This window comes from Carlito syrichta, unplaced genomic scaffold (genome assembly GCF_000164805.1).
Source record: "Carlito syrichta isolate Samal-C Ts95f unplaced genomic scaffold, Tarsius_syrichta-2.0.1 Scaffold301730, whole genome shotgun sequence".
Classification (NCBI taxonomy): domain Eukaryota; kingdom Metazoa; phylum Chordata; class Mammalia; order Primates; family Tarsiidae; genus Carlito; species Carlito syrichta.
Window position 1 is genome coordinate 205,468 of NW_007245826.1, and position 15,581 is coordinate 221,048.

The 15,581-nt window shown below is 43.2% G+C and overlaps 1 protein-coding gene across 1 annotated transcript in view; it reads right to left on the reverse strand.

Moving 5' to 3' along the window:
• WWC3 (WWC family member 3) overlaps positions 1-15,581 on the reverse strand; it is an 81,716-nt gene that overhangs the window by 37,932 nt on the left and 28,203 nt on the right. Inside the window, exons 5-7 of the mRNA XM_008055154.1 lie at positions 11,970-12,099; positions 8,346-8,495; positions 4,124-4,197 (exon numbers count right to left, since the gene is read on the reverse strand). Coding sequence (XP_008053345.1) covers positions 4,124-4,197; positions 8,346-8,495; positions 11,970-12,099 — 354 coding nt within the window. The remainder of the gene's footprint in view (positions 1-4,123; positions 4,198-8,345; positions 8,496-11,969; positions 12,100-15,581) is intronic.

The following is a 15,581-nucleotide window of genomic DNA, read 5'->3' on the forward strand; positions in this document are numbered from 1 at the left end:
ACACACACACACACACACACACACACACACACACACACACCCTTGGCCAATCCCATCCTCACCAGGTCTTTCATTGGACTTTCTCAGGCTCAGTCCTGGCATCTCTTCCTTTCTTGTGGATTCTCTCTCCTGAAGTGAATGCCGTCGCTTGGTGACTTCATCTATCTGCCAAACATTCCTATTCTGGTACCTCTAACTGCCTTCCTGGATGTACCACCATTCGAATGGCTCACATGCAATATTCCTAGCTCCAAACCCTTAGAATGCTCAATAGTTCCAGCACCTCTCCAGGGCACTCATGGCCCCATGATGTGGGTGGCCTGTCTCCCTGCCACTCCATTCATTTTGCAAGTCCAGGCCAGTCCAGCTGCTGCTGACTGACACCCCACTGCCACCCCGGCACTGACTCCTATTGTCCTCTTAGTTGAAAAAGCCTTTCCCCAATCAATGGGCAGCTCCAATGCAATTTTCTCTAATTCCCAATAAGAGGATCTATTAGAGAGAGTTCAAAGACCACTCACACTCCTATATGTCCATGAAGACCCAGGAACTATACATCTAACTCAGTGTGTTTATGCAACACACCTTGAACACTGTCCTTGAAAGGAGAGACTGTCCCCTGCCTACAACAGATCCCTAAAGGCACCCATCCATGTCTTGAAACCCTCTCCCTTCTCAAGTCAAGGGGAGATACTGCAAGGCTCACACCAAGATATGGGTTTGGGGAAAGGGAACAAGGTCTGGTTCACCCACTCCCAGGGCAAAGGCCAAACAGCAAATGTGACCAAATGGGACCCTCATTCATTCAATCAATAAATATTCACTGAGTATGCAGCCACTGGGACATCAATGACCTATAATCCCTACACTCATGGGAATTATTTACATTTCCACAAAGAGAGACAGAAACACCACTCAGTAAGAAAACAAAACACCACTCAGGTAATAACATTTGCTCGGTCAATCAGGATGATAAGGTGAGGACAGAGTGGTGTGATTTCATTCAGGATGGTCACAGAAACCTCTCTGACAAGGTGATCAAAGGAGAGCAGAGGCCACATGACAATTTGGGGACAAGCACTTCATTCCAGGCAGAGGAGATGGCATGGACCAAGGACACTGGATGAGTTTGCTTTTGGTGCTACAACAAATTACCACAATCTCAATGGCTAAAGCAACACCCATTTTCTCTTACAGTTCTGGAGGTCAGAAGTCTAAAACAGGTCCACAGGGCTGTGTTCCTTCTGGAGGCTCTAAGGGAACATCCATTTTTTTGCCTCTACCAGCTTCTGGGGCTGCTCACATGCCTTGGCTACCGACCTCACATCATTCTGACCTCTGTTTCTATCTTTACATCTCCTCTGCTGCTGAGTGTCCTGCCACTCTCTTATGAGGACCCCCTGCAATGACATGGGGCCCACCTAGATCATTCAGGATCATCTCCCCATCTTCTCAAGATCCCTAATTTCATCACACCTACAAAGTCCCTTCTTCCACAGAAGGTAACATCTTCACAGGTTCTGGAGATCAGGACATGGACACCTTTGAGAGGTTGGCATTATGCAGGCAGTAAGTCATAAATTTGCTTGGCAAGTTTGAGGCCAAGTGGGATGCCAGTGGGGCTCATTGGTGGAGGCATGCTCAGTATATCTGAGGACACCAACGTGGCCACTGTGGCAGGAACCAGGTGAGTGAGGGCCCAGGGGAATGGACTGGTGCCATGAATTAGTAGGCTATCTGCTCGTGCAGGACCCTGTTGTTGTCTACGCACGGAGACAACTCAGGAGCAAGAGAGGAAGAAGCCCCAGAGCAAGGTTTCTTGACCTCAGCACAACTGATGTGCTGGGCCAGATATGTCCTTGCTGTGGGATTGTCCCGTGTACTGCAGGATGCCTAGTGGCATCCCTGGTGTCTACCCACTAGATGCTGGTAACACCTGCCCCAGAGTTGTGACAACTAAACATGTTTCCAGATATTGTCAGAAGTCTCCTGGGGATGAAGTCCTCACTTTCTGTGTTGAGAACCACTGTACTCATGGGAAAAGGACAGGCAGTGCCCATGCACACCACCCCAAGTCAACTTTTTAAAAATGCATCCCTGATTTTTAAACATTCCAATGGAGCCCACGAAGGTTGAACCACTGGGGTCTCCCTTGTAGTTGCACTGCATTTCCCAACAAGGTTCTGACCATCTTGAGAATAGGGCATTTTACTCAGAAGTACTGATGAAGTACAATGCCCTCTGCCTGAATCATTTTCTTAAATACTCGTCTTTTTGCTCCAACATATTATCATGACATGTGAAAGGTTACTAACTGTGCACTGGCACCATCTCTAGAAAACAAAAAAATCACTTGCTATGTTTGGTAAATGTCACAGCCAAACACATAACAATTATGTTCCTAAGTGTAGCAATGATCTCCTTGCCGCATTTAGTACAGCGCAGCAAATTCCAGCACCCACACTTTGCAGTTCCACCAGAAACATGCAAGAACGAGAGGAGGAATATTCAGAAGAGACAATTGCCCTCACAAACTCCAGCAGTCTAAAGAGGAGGAATGCATGATAAATGAAGAATGTGACCACAGAGACGACCAGGATTGACCAACAAACTTGCATTCCATGGGGTGACTGAAAGTTACCACGAGTCCACCCTAAAAAGCCAGGAGGCACTGGGTAAGAAGCCTCTGAGCACACAGAAGGCCCATGTCCGTTTAAGTTGGCCTGGAGCAAGGAATCATATGATTTGCTTTTGTTGCTATTTTAACATTTTTTAAAAAGCCAACAAAGTAGCTTTCCAGACATCCATGAATGGTACAGTGTATTGAGCAGGCCTGTTTAGCTTCCAGAAAGGATCCCCTCACCCCACCCACCATTCTCTTTCTTTCCCCCTCAAGATAGTATTTCACCTGCAATGAAAAAACTTTCTTAAAAAAATATGCTTTACATAAAGAAGGACAAAATTATGAGCATCACAGCAACTTGGATGGATTCAGAGTCTATAATACTCAGCGATCTATCACAGAAACAAAGAATTGAGTACTACATGTTCTCACTCATAAACGGACCCTGAACAATTGTCATAATACTACAAGAAAGGGATTGGCAGTAGTGGGAAACTGCCGGGGGGGGGGGCCCACTTTATCAATAAGGGTATCCGATCTCAAACCAGGTGAAGTGTGGACCAAAGAGAGACCCAAACTTTATCTGTACAATGACCATCTGTATACCTAACCCTGAATTGTACCCCACATCTTTAAAATAAAACTTTTTTAAAAGGTATGCTTCATGTCTTTCTGAAGCACATATTTCAAAATAATTTGGTCTTAGGACTCATTCTAAAAGGCAAAAGAGAGAGAAAGTTTCTAGAAAAAGAAGACATGAAAGCCAAAGAAGGTTAGAATATTTACAAGGGGGACCTTGAGCACATGAGGAGAAGTCTGACAGGTTGAAAACACTGAAGCCTCCCAGCTCTGCCTGTGCCTGAGGGTGAAGACTGGGAGGGAAGGAGGGAAGGAGTGTAGGAGGGGAGCAGGGAAGGAAGGAAGTGAGGAAAGAGACACAAATGCACAAACTAGATCAAGTCTCAATGTGTAGCAGGCAGATGGTTTACAACACAGGTCAACATAATGACTGCATGTCAATCTCTCCAACAGAGTGGAATCAATGAGGTACTGCTCACCTGCTGACCTAATGCTTATCAAATGTCTTTGAACCAAGATATGTGGCTCTGTCTATTAACCTATGGAGGCAGAAGCCACATAAAGATAAAATGCTTTCACTTATGCTGTTCTGAGGGACTGATAGTCTGTTGGAAGGAGGGAAGGGAAGGAGAAAAAGGAGTTCTGAATGGTGATTTTTTACAAAGCCAAAAAATGTTCTATTCTTACTAAATCACATCTTTATAATTGTTTGCAATATTAAGAATTTCATAAGTTAAATGTGCTTTAAATGCTGTCATATGTATTAAGAAGCTACATATAAATGAAAATCCTTTGCTTTGTATTCTGTCAGACAGTGCTTTCCAATAAACGCAGAAATCACATGCTGGAACTCTGCCAAGCCTCTTTCCATGGAAGAAAGGAAATAAGCAGAAAGCAAGAATGAAAAAATGTGCTTCTTACCTCTTTCTGGCTTCCTCATACTGCCAATTAAGTCTGACTCGGTCTACAAGTCTTGTTTTATCATCAAAGACAAACTTTCCGGAACAGAAGAGAGAAAAAAAGAAAGGAAACACATATTTAAAACATACTTTCAAAATAGAAAATTCATTTAAGCTTTTGGCAACAGCGAAAAATACTCTTTTAACTTGTCTTTCACTTTCCATTTTTCAACGGTCTGGAAGGAAACACACCAAAAAATAACACTCTGCTGCCACCTCTGGCCAGTGGGGGCTGGGAAGACTTTTGCGTGCCTGAAACTGGTGGGGGGGGCTTGCTTTTTTAAAAGTGGTAGCATATCTATCTATTGTTTGATTCCAACCAACAATAACAAATCAAGTTTTAGAGCAATGGAGAATTGCTTAGTAAAAGCTGATATACAGGCCAAAAAAGTCATCCCACTTTGTGCAGTACATTCTCTAATTCCTCAGTAAATATAAACTCATGATGTTCTACTAAGAAGTCCCAGAGTCTGAAGAAGCTGGACTAGCTTTGCGAGGTGCAGGCAACACCATGAGGCATGTTAGAGAACAAGGGGGGAAAGGAAAGCAGGCAGGTCTCAAAGGCCTGTGGCTGGGGCATACTGACTTGCAGCTAGACTTTAAATGCAATGCTCTGAATACAATCAGTAGGTGGGCTTAAATATTTTCATACAAATTACACTGAAGGCAACAAAATCCTACACAAAACAAAAGGTCATGTATGGGAAATTACTGTAGCACACCTTGGTTAATTCTTCCTCCATTCCTGGAAATACCATACAACTCTAGTTTCAATAAATTGGCTCCATCTGTAGATCTGATATTACCAGACCACACATTATGACCAAGTCTTTATGCTTTTGAAATAAGCTCACTTCAACAAATACTTGAAAACATACGATTGTAATGATTAGTAACAAAGTAATCAATGCAAGTTTCTAATCTTTGTCAATGGAATTTCTTTCCAACTTCATTGCCTTGAATGACAAGATGATGTGCCTTACGAGGGACCGAGCACTCTCCAACGAGACATGCCACAATTGTACATGTCTCAATGGCCTCATCTGATGCCCCATCACAGTGTCCTCAGTATAAATCTATTAAGGCTGCAGCGCCACAGCTCCAAAACTGTCTATGTGGAAATGAGCTATTACACCTCACCTGCTCTTTACCAGTGACTCCATGGCCAACTCTTCATTAAGATCAAGAACCATCATTTATGAAACCTCTTCTCAAAGCTTTGTTTTTGTACTTTTCTTTGAGAATCAAATAGATATTTTAGTCAATAGAAAAGACAGCTAAATGGGTCCAACAGGTTCCTGCTCCACAGTTCCTATGCAGCCCCATAGCATATACAACCCTGTAGCTACAAATCCCCAGTCTCAGAAAGCGTGTCTGATAAATACCAACACCCACCCCACAAAACGGACTCAAAGCAAGAACAAAGTGAGGCAGGCAGACTTCTAAGACCAACAATCTCCACCTCTTGGGAATCACCCCATGTGAAATGCCCGCCCCTTGAAAGCAGGTTGGGTCTATGACTTGAATCTAATCAACAGAATGCAGCTAAGGTGATGGGAAGTCATTTCTTTAAATAGGTTACAAAAGATTGTGACTTTTGTCTTGCAGATTTTCTCAGTGGGCACTCTGGTGAAGCAAGCTGCTGTGCTGGAGAGGCCCACATGGCAGGGACCTGAAGTCCTCTTGGTCTAACCACCTGCGAGGAATGGAATCCTGCCAACAATCACATAGCTTAAGATTGGATGCTCCTCCGAGTGAGCCTTCAGATGAGACTGCAGCCCTGGCTGACACTTGATTTCAGTTTCCTAAAAGATGCTGAAGCAAAAGACCCAGCCCAGACTCCTGATTCACATAAAGTGTAAGATAATAAAGGAGTGTTGTTTTAAGACGCTAACTTTTGGGATAATTTGTTATGCCACAAAAGCTAATACAGTCATAGTCTCTCGATATATTTTTCTATAATAACATGATATAGTAGAGACTACAGGGGTTTGGAGAGATGCTAATTCAACCCAGACCTGCCTCTCCTCAGCTACAGGACCTTACATAACCTGGCACATCAACCTCCTGCATGTCAAACAGGATGGAAACAATTACTTAAACTAAGATAACAGCTATGAAACTGCCAACCCAAGACCAGCCCCAGTAAACTGCAGGAGCTCATGATAATTTACTGCTAAAGTAGCATAACTAGCCACTGCTCTTCACCTGACATTTTTAGAATGGTTTACCTAAATCATCAGAGAACCTTAGATATTTTTTTTTTTTTTTTTTTTTTTTCTGAGTTGGAGTCTCACTCTGTCGCCCAGACTGGAGTGCAGTGGCCGCTCCCGGCCACCGCAGCCTCGACCCGCTGGGCTCCGGCGATCCTTCCGCCTCAGCCTTCCGAGGAGCCGGAATTACAGGCATGCGCTACCATGCCCGGCTGATTTTTTGATTTATTGTAGAGATGAGGTCTCACTGCCCAGGCAGGTCTCGAACCCGCGGGCTCAGGCAATCCACTCACCTCAGCCTCCCAAAGGCGCGGGATTACAGGCTGAGCCACCGAGCCCGGCAGAACCTTTGATATTAACTGCTCCTCTCAAAATAGTAGAGTCTCTAAATTCTAAATATAACCTTCCAATAAGCTGAAAGCAGCAATAAATTATTTGTGGACTTCACTCAGTCTTGTACTTCTTTTCTTCCCTTGCTCTAAAATCTTTAGGCAAAAATGACAAACATTTTTGACTCACAGATCCTTCTCTGTGTGTTACAGATGGCAACCGTATTCTTTCAACCAAATAAGTTGTCTGGTTGAAAATGACCAAGTGAACTTTTGAGAACAATGCAGGTAAAATTGAAAATAGGACTGTTCTAGGACATCCAAGACACACAGAGTCAATTTACTACAATATATACTCCCCTCAACGAGTCATTATTTCAACATTTCAAAATAATAGCTAATCACTGAAAACCAAGAATTTTCTATCAATTGTTTTCCCCCTTTTTGTTTCTTTTATTTAATCTGGGGGGTGGCACTGCACACTCCACCAATACTTCATCTTAACTTAATAAGCCTTAAGAAAAAGCTTCTAGGCTGGGCTCGGTGGCTCAGACTGTAATCCCAGCACTTTGAGAGGACGAGGCAAGTAGATTGCCTGAGCCTGCGGGTTTGAGACCAGCCAGGGCAACTTGGCAAGACCATGTCTCTGCAATAAATAAATAAATAAATAATTAGCCATGTGTGGTAGCATGCGCCTGTAGTTCCAGCTACTTGGAAGGCTGAGGTGGAAGGATCACCGGAGCCCAGCCCAACATGGCCCTGGGGTGGCCATGAGTGTGCCACTGCACTACAGCCTGGGCAACAGAGTGAAACTCTAACTCAAAAAAAAAGAAGAAGAAAAAGGTTCTAAAAAGTATTTCCATTGGGTAACAAGTTAATGTCAAACTTCACTCGATAACATTACAACAGCAGTGCAGTAGTGTCTGAATATCTACAACCCTGCTTCAAATGGTGATTTTCACAACTTTGTTTTTGTGGCTAACTTAAGGCTTCACTAATTATCAAAAGGGGCATTATGAAATTCTTTCATGTCTTAAACAAAATTACTTTTAATTCAACTCAGTTTCTTGATATTCTTTTAGAAGAATAAGAAACAGCAACAAAATGTAACCCAAGGTGGCACAGCTACAAAGCCTTTAGAAATCATTGGTCTAAGGCAGAGATCAGTAACCTATGGCCCTCAGGCCAAATCCAGCCCACAGGCTGTTCTGTAAGGCAAGTCTGACTAGTGCCCAGGTGCACCATGCACTCACAGAGCATCTGTATAATGGCTGCATTTGTGCTATGATGCCAGAGTTAAATGGTTCCTAAAATATCTAATATCTACTACCTGGCTCTTTCCAGAAAAAGTTTGATGAACCATGCTCTAAAAAGTCACATGTCTGTCAAAAGAACTTCGAAACTCAACTCTCACAAGGAGTCTATCATTTTAAGAATATGTATCACAAGGACAGAGGTAATAAGCAATTCAATGGCATCACACAGCTGAATGTGAGAAACACTATTTTTTCTTCAAACTTAATGACACAAAAGCAAAGGCACTTCTGAAGTGAAAATGGAAAATTAAACCACATGAGTGCCGGCAATATGTAAGCAGCCCTCCTCTCTCTGGCCTACGTGCTGTCTCCCTTGGCGAGCATACCTCCCCGATGATGTCAGTCTGAGAGCCGGCATCGCAGAACTGCTGGTGTACACCAGGATTGCCAGTCACACCTGTGTGGTGAGGGACATCTTGTAGAGAGTCGGTAACAGAGCAGCTGTTTTTGAAGCCATCAGTCAGCTTGGCCAGGCTCTGGAACAGAATGACACAAGCTCTTTGAATGGAGATGATGATGCTTCTCTCCTCCCTCTAGAAGTGACCCTTTCAATCCAATTCTAGATCTGCAGCTTTATTTATTACTGGACAGTTGTCCCACCCCACTCCCCCATCTTCATTTGATTTCAAATAAAGGCCTTTCACCACATGCACCTTTAATATAATACTTAGTCATTTAAATCAGATAGCGACTGAGTCCTCCTGGCAGCATGTGAATAAAATAGAGAACAATTATGGCATCATTTTTACTGGTTTTTAAACCTTCATGTTTCCTAAAGAAAAAATAAGCATTCCTTTGCAAAATGTTCAATCAGTAAATGAGTCTGACAGAGATGAATGCCACCTCAAGATGGTTACAGATGAACCACAGAGACAGTAAAAACAACTCCCGGAAGATACTTATATGTATTTTTTTCAGTTGAGTTGCTGTTTAAGTTTATGTATTTTTATAATCTGATTTCTTAGTCATAATTCTACATGGTCAACACTAATCTCATATGAAAGTTAGTTTACCAAAAAATTAGAATAAGTATGTATTCTTACTCTTATTCCCTTGTGTGAAAGTTAGAGAAACTAGATTTTTGACCATTTCCTCTAGATTTCTGAAAATGTTCACCTTCAGTAGACATCACTGCAGACACCAGAACCAGAACACCCAAGAGTAATAGAACTCATGTAACTGGCTTGAGAAAGGGACAAAGGCTTTTTGGGTAAGTTCAAATAAGAAAGACAAAATAACTTATTTAATTTGAATGGAAGACGACCTTGCCCGTGCGTCTTCCTGGAGCTTCTCAGAGTTTGAGAGGCTGTGAAGACCTCAAGGAAGATGCTGGGGCCTGAAGCTTCTTCCAGAAATTCTATCTCCTGCCTCCCTGGTGAGGAAATCAAGCAAGGCAACTGAGTGGGCGGCCCTGGCACTGTACACTGTGGCTTCAGCAAGGCCAGGGTAGGGAGCTCTGCTTGAACGCTTGGGGCAAAGCTTCCATGTCTCTGTGGTGAAACAGCACCTGGTTCACCTCGGGGTGTTGGCTAGGATGACAGGGTAACAAACATAGGGTACCTTGTTCATGCTGCAGGCAGAGACCTTAATAAATGGTAATTGTTCTCAGTGCTACCAGTGCGCAAAAAAACCCACTAACAATCGACCTATTATGACCAGGAGAGGTTATCGGAAAATACAGATTTCTGGGCCCCACCTCCAGAGATTCTAATTCAGTAGTTCTGGGGTGGGGCCCAATAATATGCATTCATGCAGATTCTTCGCAAGTCCCTCATGGCCTTGACCTTGGGAAGCACTGCCGAGGCAACATGGCTTTTTTGTGCATCTGTGTCATTTTGCCTATGAGTGTGAGCTTTGCTCTATATGTCCTCTGGATCTTACATTCTGCAAAATCTACCAAGCAGTAGGTGCTCACTTAGGGTGTCAAGTGAAAAATAAAAGCTAACAGAAAGCACTGAATGCATTCCAGCACCAAGCAAAAAGACTAGTGTGTGTCCATTTGCAAAAGCTCAACTTTTTCTAAAAATAACAGAAACTACAAGAGTATAAGGGGCAACTGGGTACAGTGGCTCACATCTATAATCTCAGTACTTAGGGTTGCCTGAGCCCAGAAGTTCAAGGCTGCAGTGAGCCGTGATTGTACCACTGCACTCTAGTGTTGTGACAGAGCAACAAAGGTGAAAAAAATTATCTCTATCTATTGCTAGTCATACTGGGACCATGACACTTTTATAGTCATTACCTCTAGCAGAATCAGAAATTTACTCAGTTCCCCAAACTTCACCCATTTAAAAAAAAAAAAAAGAGAGTTCGAGGGAAAAAAAACCCATAAAGTAATATAAAGTTAAAATGAGCTAGGCATGGTGGCTCACACCTGTAATCCCAGTACTCTGGGACCCAGAAGTTTGAGACTAGCCTGGGCAAAATAGCCAGACCTTGTCTCTACAAAAAATAAAAACATTAGGCGGTCATGGGGGTGAGTGCCTATAGTCCCAACTACTTGGGAGGCTGAGGAGGAAGATCACATGAGCCCAGGAGGTAGATGCTACAGTGAGCTGGGATCATGCCACAGCACTCCAGCCTGGGAGACAGAGTGAGACCCTGACTCAAAAAAAAAAAAATCTACAATGATCCCTGCTACATAACTGAAATATATCCACATAGTAAAATACTATGCATACTACATAAAGGAATGAGACGGTTCACCATGTCCATGTGTACAGATATGAGGAAAGGCATAGGACATTAGCATTATGGAGGAAGCCAATGCAGAACACTAGCACAGTCCTGGCTTTATGTGAGGGCAGCTGAACACCTAGTCACATTTTTGTGCATCTACGTGAACACTAGAAGGGGACGCAAGAAGCTAATAAAAGTAGTTATGGGAGGTGGAGGATGGAGTGCTAGTAAGACTTATCATTATCATAGACCTCTGGAATTATTTTGATTATTAAAAAATATTAATGTTTCACCCATTGTTGTGAGTTGAATTGTGTCCCCCAAAAAGATACGTTCAAGTCCTAACCCCAGGAACTGTGAATGTTACCTTATTTGGAAAGAGGGCCTTCACAGGTGTCATCTAGTTAAGATGAGGTGATACTGGATTAGGGTGGGGCCTCATCTAATGACTGGTGTCCTTCTAGAAAGAGGAAATTTAGATACAGAGACCCACGGAGATGGTCACATGACTACGAAGGCAGCGATGGGAGTGATGCATCTACAACCCAAGGAATGCCGAACACTGCCAGTCACCACCAGAAGCTGGAAGAGGCAAGGAAGGGTCCTTCCCAGAACCAGAGGGAGCAAGGCCCTGTTCACACCTTGATTTCGGACTTCTGGTCTCCAAAACTGAGAGTAAATGCCTGTTGTTCTAAGCCACTCAGTTGGTGTGACTTTGGTATAGCAGCCCCAGGAAACTAAAACTGTCTGCCCTCCATATCTGCGGGTTGTGGACCTATAGATTTAACCAGCCGCAGGCAGAAAATATCTGAAAAAAATAATAAACAATACAAAGAAAAAAGCAGTATACCATATAACAGCTATTTCTATGGTGTTAGGTATCTAAGGAATCCAGAGATGATGTGAAGTACAGGGAGGATGCGCATAGGGTATATGCAAATACTACACCATTTTATATCAGGGACTGGAGCATCCAAGGATTTTGGTATCCTCTGGGGGATCCTGGAACAAACCATGGATGCTGATAGACAACTACTCATTTACTTAGATACAGCGTGGTGTGTGTGTGTGTGTGTGTGTGTGTGTGTGTGTGTGTGTGTGTGTGTGTGTGTGTAACATACACATATATAATATTATATATGAATTGTATATACAATAAACATACAATATATGTAATAAAGAAATGTATTTAAAACATTTAAAAATAAATGGCAAGCAGGCAGGCAGGCGGACGGCCACAGGTCTCTGGAGCAATGGCCCCAGCCTCTTACTTGCATGAGGTCCCGCCTCTCCTTCTCGCCAGTACAGATGGCTTTCCTGATGGTGCGAAGCTCACTCATGATAGCCTGTGCCTCATCCAGTTTGTAGTTGGTGTGAGCACTTGACATCTTCCGATCGATCCTGGTTGAAGGAGAAAACTCAGTCATTCCACAGAAGATCATGACATTCCATTGAACAACAACAACGAAAACCCAGAAGCTTCACAGAAAGGTGGGAAACAATTAAAAGCAATGTTTTGGTAAAGAAAAAGAAAGACCCCATGGAACTTTCCTTCCTTGTAGTAAATATGACTCCTTTGCTCCAGGAGCATCCTGGGTAGGTGAGTACATTCGAGTCATGATGTCCACATCTCTACTCGTGATCAGGCAGCAAGACTGCTGGTTTGAATAGCTTCCTGAGGTTGTAAGCTCCTCTCTCTGACAGGAGGACTATGTCTTATTTATCCCCAGCATTCAGGTTAGTAGTCAACATGTTTATTAAATAAACACATGAATGAGATCTGGGTGCAAGGAGAATATATAGGAACAGCAATAAGCAGTGAGCTTTCAATAATGGTACCTTGGGCAAAAGCTGGAAACTCTTGTGTCTCCCCTAACTCTTTCTTTTATTTCATTCTAGTTCTAGTTTTTTGCTCCCCCTCTCCTACCCATCTCCTCAATTCTTTCATTCAATGCAAATATCCACCCAGGAAAGACGTTAACTTCTCTCCCTCCTTCCTTCCCTTCCTTGCTCCATCCTTCCAACCAATCCCTGTGTGCACCAGGCCTGGCTCTGGGTGGTAGAAGCAAAGCACAGAACAAGACAAGACTTGGCTCTGCCTTCAAAGGGCTGGTGGCCTCTGGAGCATGTCCTTTCTCACATCTTCCACAACTAAGGCTCGAGCCTTGGAAACCCTCAAGGCTAAGGAACCTGGGAAACTCTGGTCCAGAAATGAAATGAGTTCCTTTTCTGGAAAGCGGCCAGTTTGCTTTTCAGGTTCCAGGTCCTCAGTATACAGGCTCTGGTTCTAGTCATTTCCACCACATTGTCCTGAAATTCTGAATGGTTAACTGCCAGTTCAAACTTCCCTGTCTTCCACTCACAAGAACCTCTCGTGTGTTGTGAGTGTAAGTGGCACCCAGTTCTGCCAGTCACAGGTTGTAGTACCCCAGGCAAGTCACTTTACCTCTTTCCACCTGCTTCCTCTTGTCTCAAACAGGGACACTAAAAATAATTCTCCCATGTGATGGGCATGAGACTTAATGAGAAAATGCACAGAAAAAGCTCACTTGGCAAGAGGCCTGGCATGTGGTGTTTGTGGTGATTATTATTGTTATTAGGATAATGTGGCATCTGCTTATTCATGAAATAAAAAGGAAATAATATGCCAACTCCAGTACCTTATTATCATTAACGAATTCCTTGCCGAATAAGTCACAACTCACAGCAAACGCAGCACTGGAATCAATCTGAGCTATCAGCATCCTTGGAATACAAGAAGGGCAACTAAAACAAACAAGACACTGCTCCCTACTTTGGAACAGGGCTCTAGGCTTGGCAGCACTGCTATGAATATAATCAGCTACCAATTAAAGATTTATGAAAATGGGTCCTGAGTTCTTCCCCATGAAGAACAGAGGGAGGCAGACCGTAGGACCCCATGTGTTGAATGGCAACACCCCTAAATCCCAACATGGCTTGATCCCACAGGCATTTCCATAATGGCCCAGTTACAGATGGGTAGGTTTCTCAAACATACACTGCCTTGACTATTCCTAGAATTCTTTATTGATACATTTTTATGGTACATGTATTGTTAACTACAGTGTTCCAGACAGAAAGTTAAAATAAGTGAGCGTGAACTAAAGTTTGGGCTATGGGCACATTTTGGTTTGTTTTTTTTTCCTCTGCTCTTACATCCAAATGATCAAGGTAGTAAGCTTTAACACTTCTCTATCACCTGAGAGTCCTCATGAGATTTAGCAATAAAAAAGTTCCTAGCACAGCAGCAGCTAGCCACTGGGAGGCTGCTAAAATGTGGGAACCAACTGCAAGGATGGTAGCAATAGGCATATAAGCCCCTTGTACATCTTCAAAACACTGTTGTTTGTCCCTCAAAACCAACCCTACTTCCACCAAAATGGCTGGCATTCTTACTCACTGCTGGTACCTTACCCAGACCCATAGAAATCAAGTGCAGCCAGCAACCTGGATGGACTTAGAGTCTATATATAATACTGGCCAGGCACAGTGGCTCACGCCTATAATCCCAGCATGTTGGAGGCCTAGGCGACAGGATTGCCTGAGAACACGGGTTTGAGACCAGCCTGGGCAACTTGGTGAGACCTCATCTCTACAATAAATCAAAAAATTAGTCGGGCATGGTGGCGCATGCTGTAGTTCCAGCTACTTGGAAGGCTGAGGTAGAAGGATCGCCTGAGCCCAGCAGGTCGAGGCTGCAGTGGCCATGAACATGCAACTGCCCTCCAGCCTGGGTGAAAGAGTGAAACTCCAACTCAAAAAAAAGTGTCTATAATACTGAGTGAGTGATCTTTCATAGAAACAAAGAACTGAGTATCACATGCTCTCACTCATAAGCGGACCTTGAACAACTATAATACTATAAGAAAAGGACTGTAGTAGTGGGAAACTGCCAGGGCGGTGGGGTGGGGGAAGAAGTGATTGGCAGTAGTGGGACTCTGCCAGGAGAGGGGAGGGCACACTTCATTAACAAGGGTACTTGCATAATGAACATTTGTATACCTAATCCTGAATTGTACCCCATATCTTTAAAATAAAAAAATATTTTAAAAGAAAAGAAATAAAGTGCAGTATTCGTGAAAGGTCCATCTTCTTGTTTAGCTGATAGTTTCACAACAAAAACCATTGTAATTCACTGAAATTCTGCACAGGGGGCGCTGTGTGGCTGAATGGTGTGATGGAAAGGAATGCAACCAGAAGTCTGGGGATGGAATGGGGCTCCAGAACCCAGCAGATCATCAAAATAAATACAGACTCCTGTATCCCTGCTGAAGGTGAACCTCTACAGGTGGAAATAAGATTTATTGACTCATCTACCAGGTCCCAGAACCACCAGGTTGGAGAAGCCTCTTTCTACACTATTTATAATTCACTGGTGGACATTATATAATAGCTATAATTAAATTGAACTTCATGGTGTCAATATACTTGTAAATACCCAGTGAATTGACAATAGAAGGCATTCTATATTAGGGAACCGTTTTGGCTAAAACTATTCAAGGACAAAGTAATACCAGAAACAGAGATGAAATCCATCCAATCTGTCTCTAGTTCAGGAGCTCAGGCTGGGGGTGAGGTTCCTTGTTGAGAGTCGTTCATCTTACAGAGATCCCAGAAACACCAATGTGAAGTAGGAAAACAAAACAGAAGGAATATCCATTTTAGATGCTGTGGAGAGAAGCAAGGATCTCTACCACGAGGCAGAAATAAAAGGCCATACATCTCAAAGCACTAAGTCTCATTTTAAAATAGTTCAATGTATCAAGCGCCTATAAGGTGACAGGGTCTTACTGCATGTTTTATGTTTGGCATTTCGTTTAACCCCCTCAATGGCCTTATGACATAAGCATAATCTTCCCGGA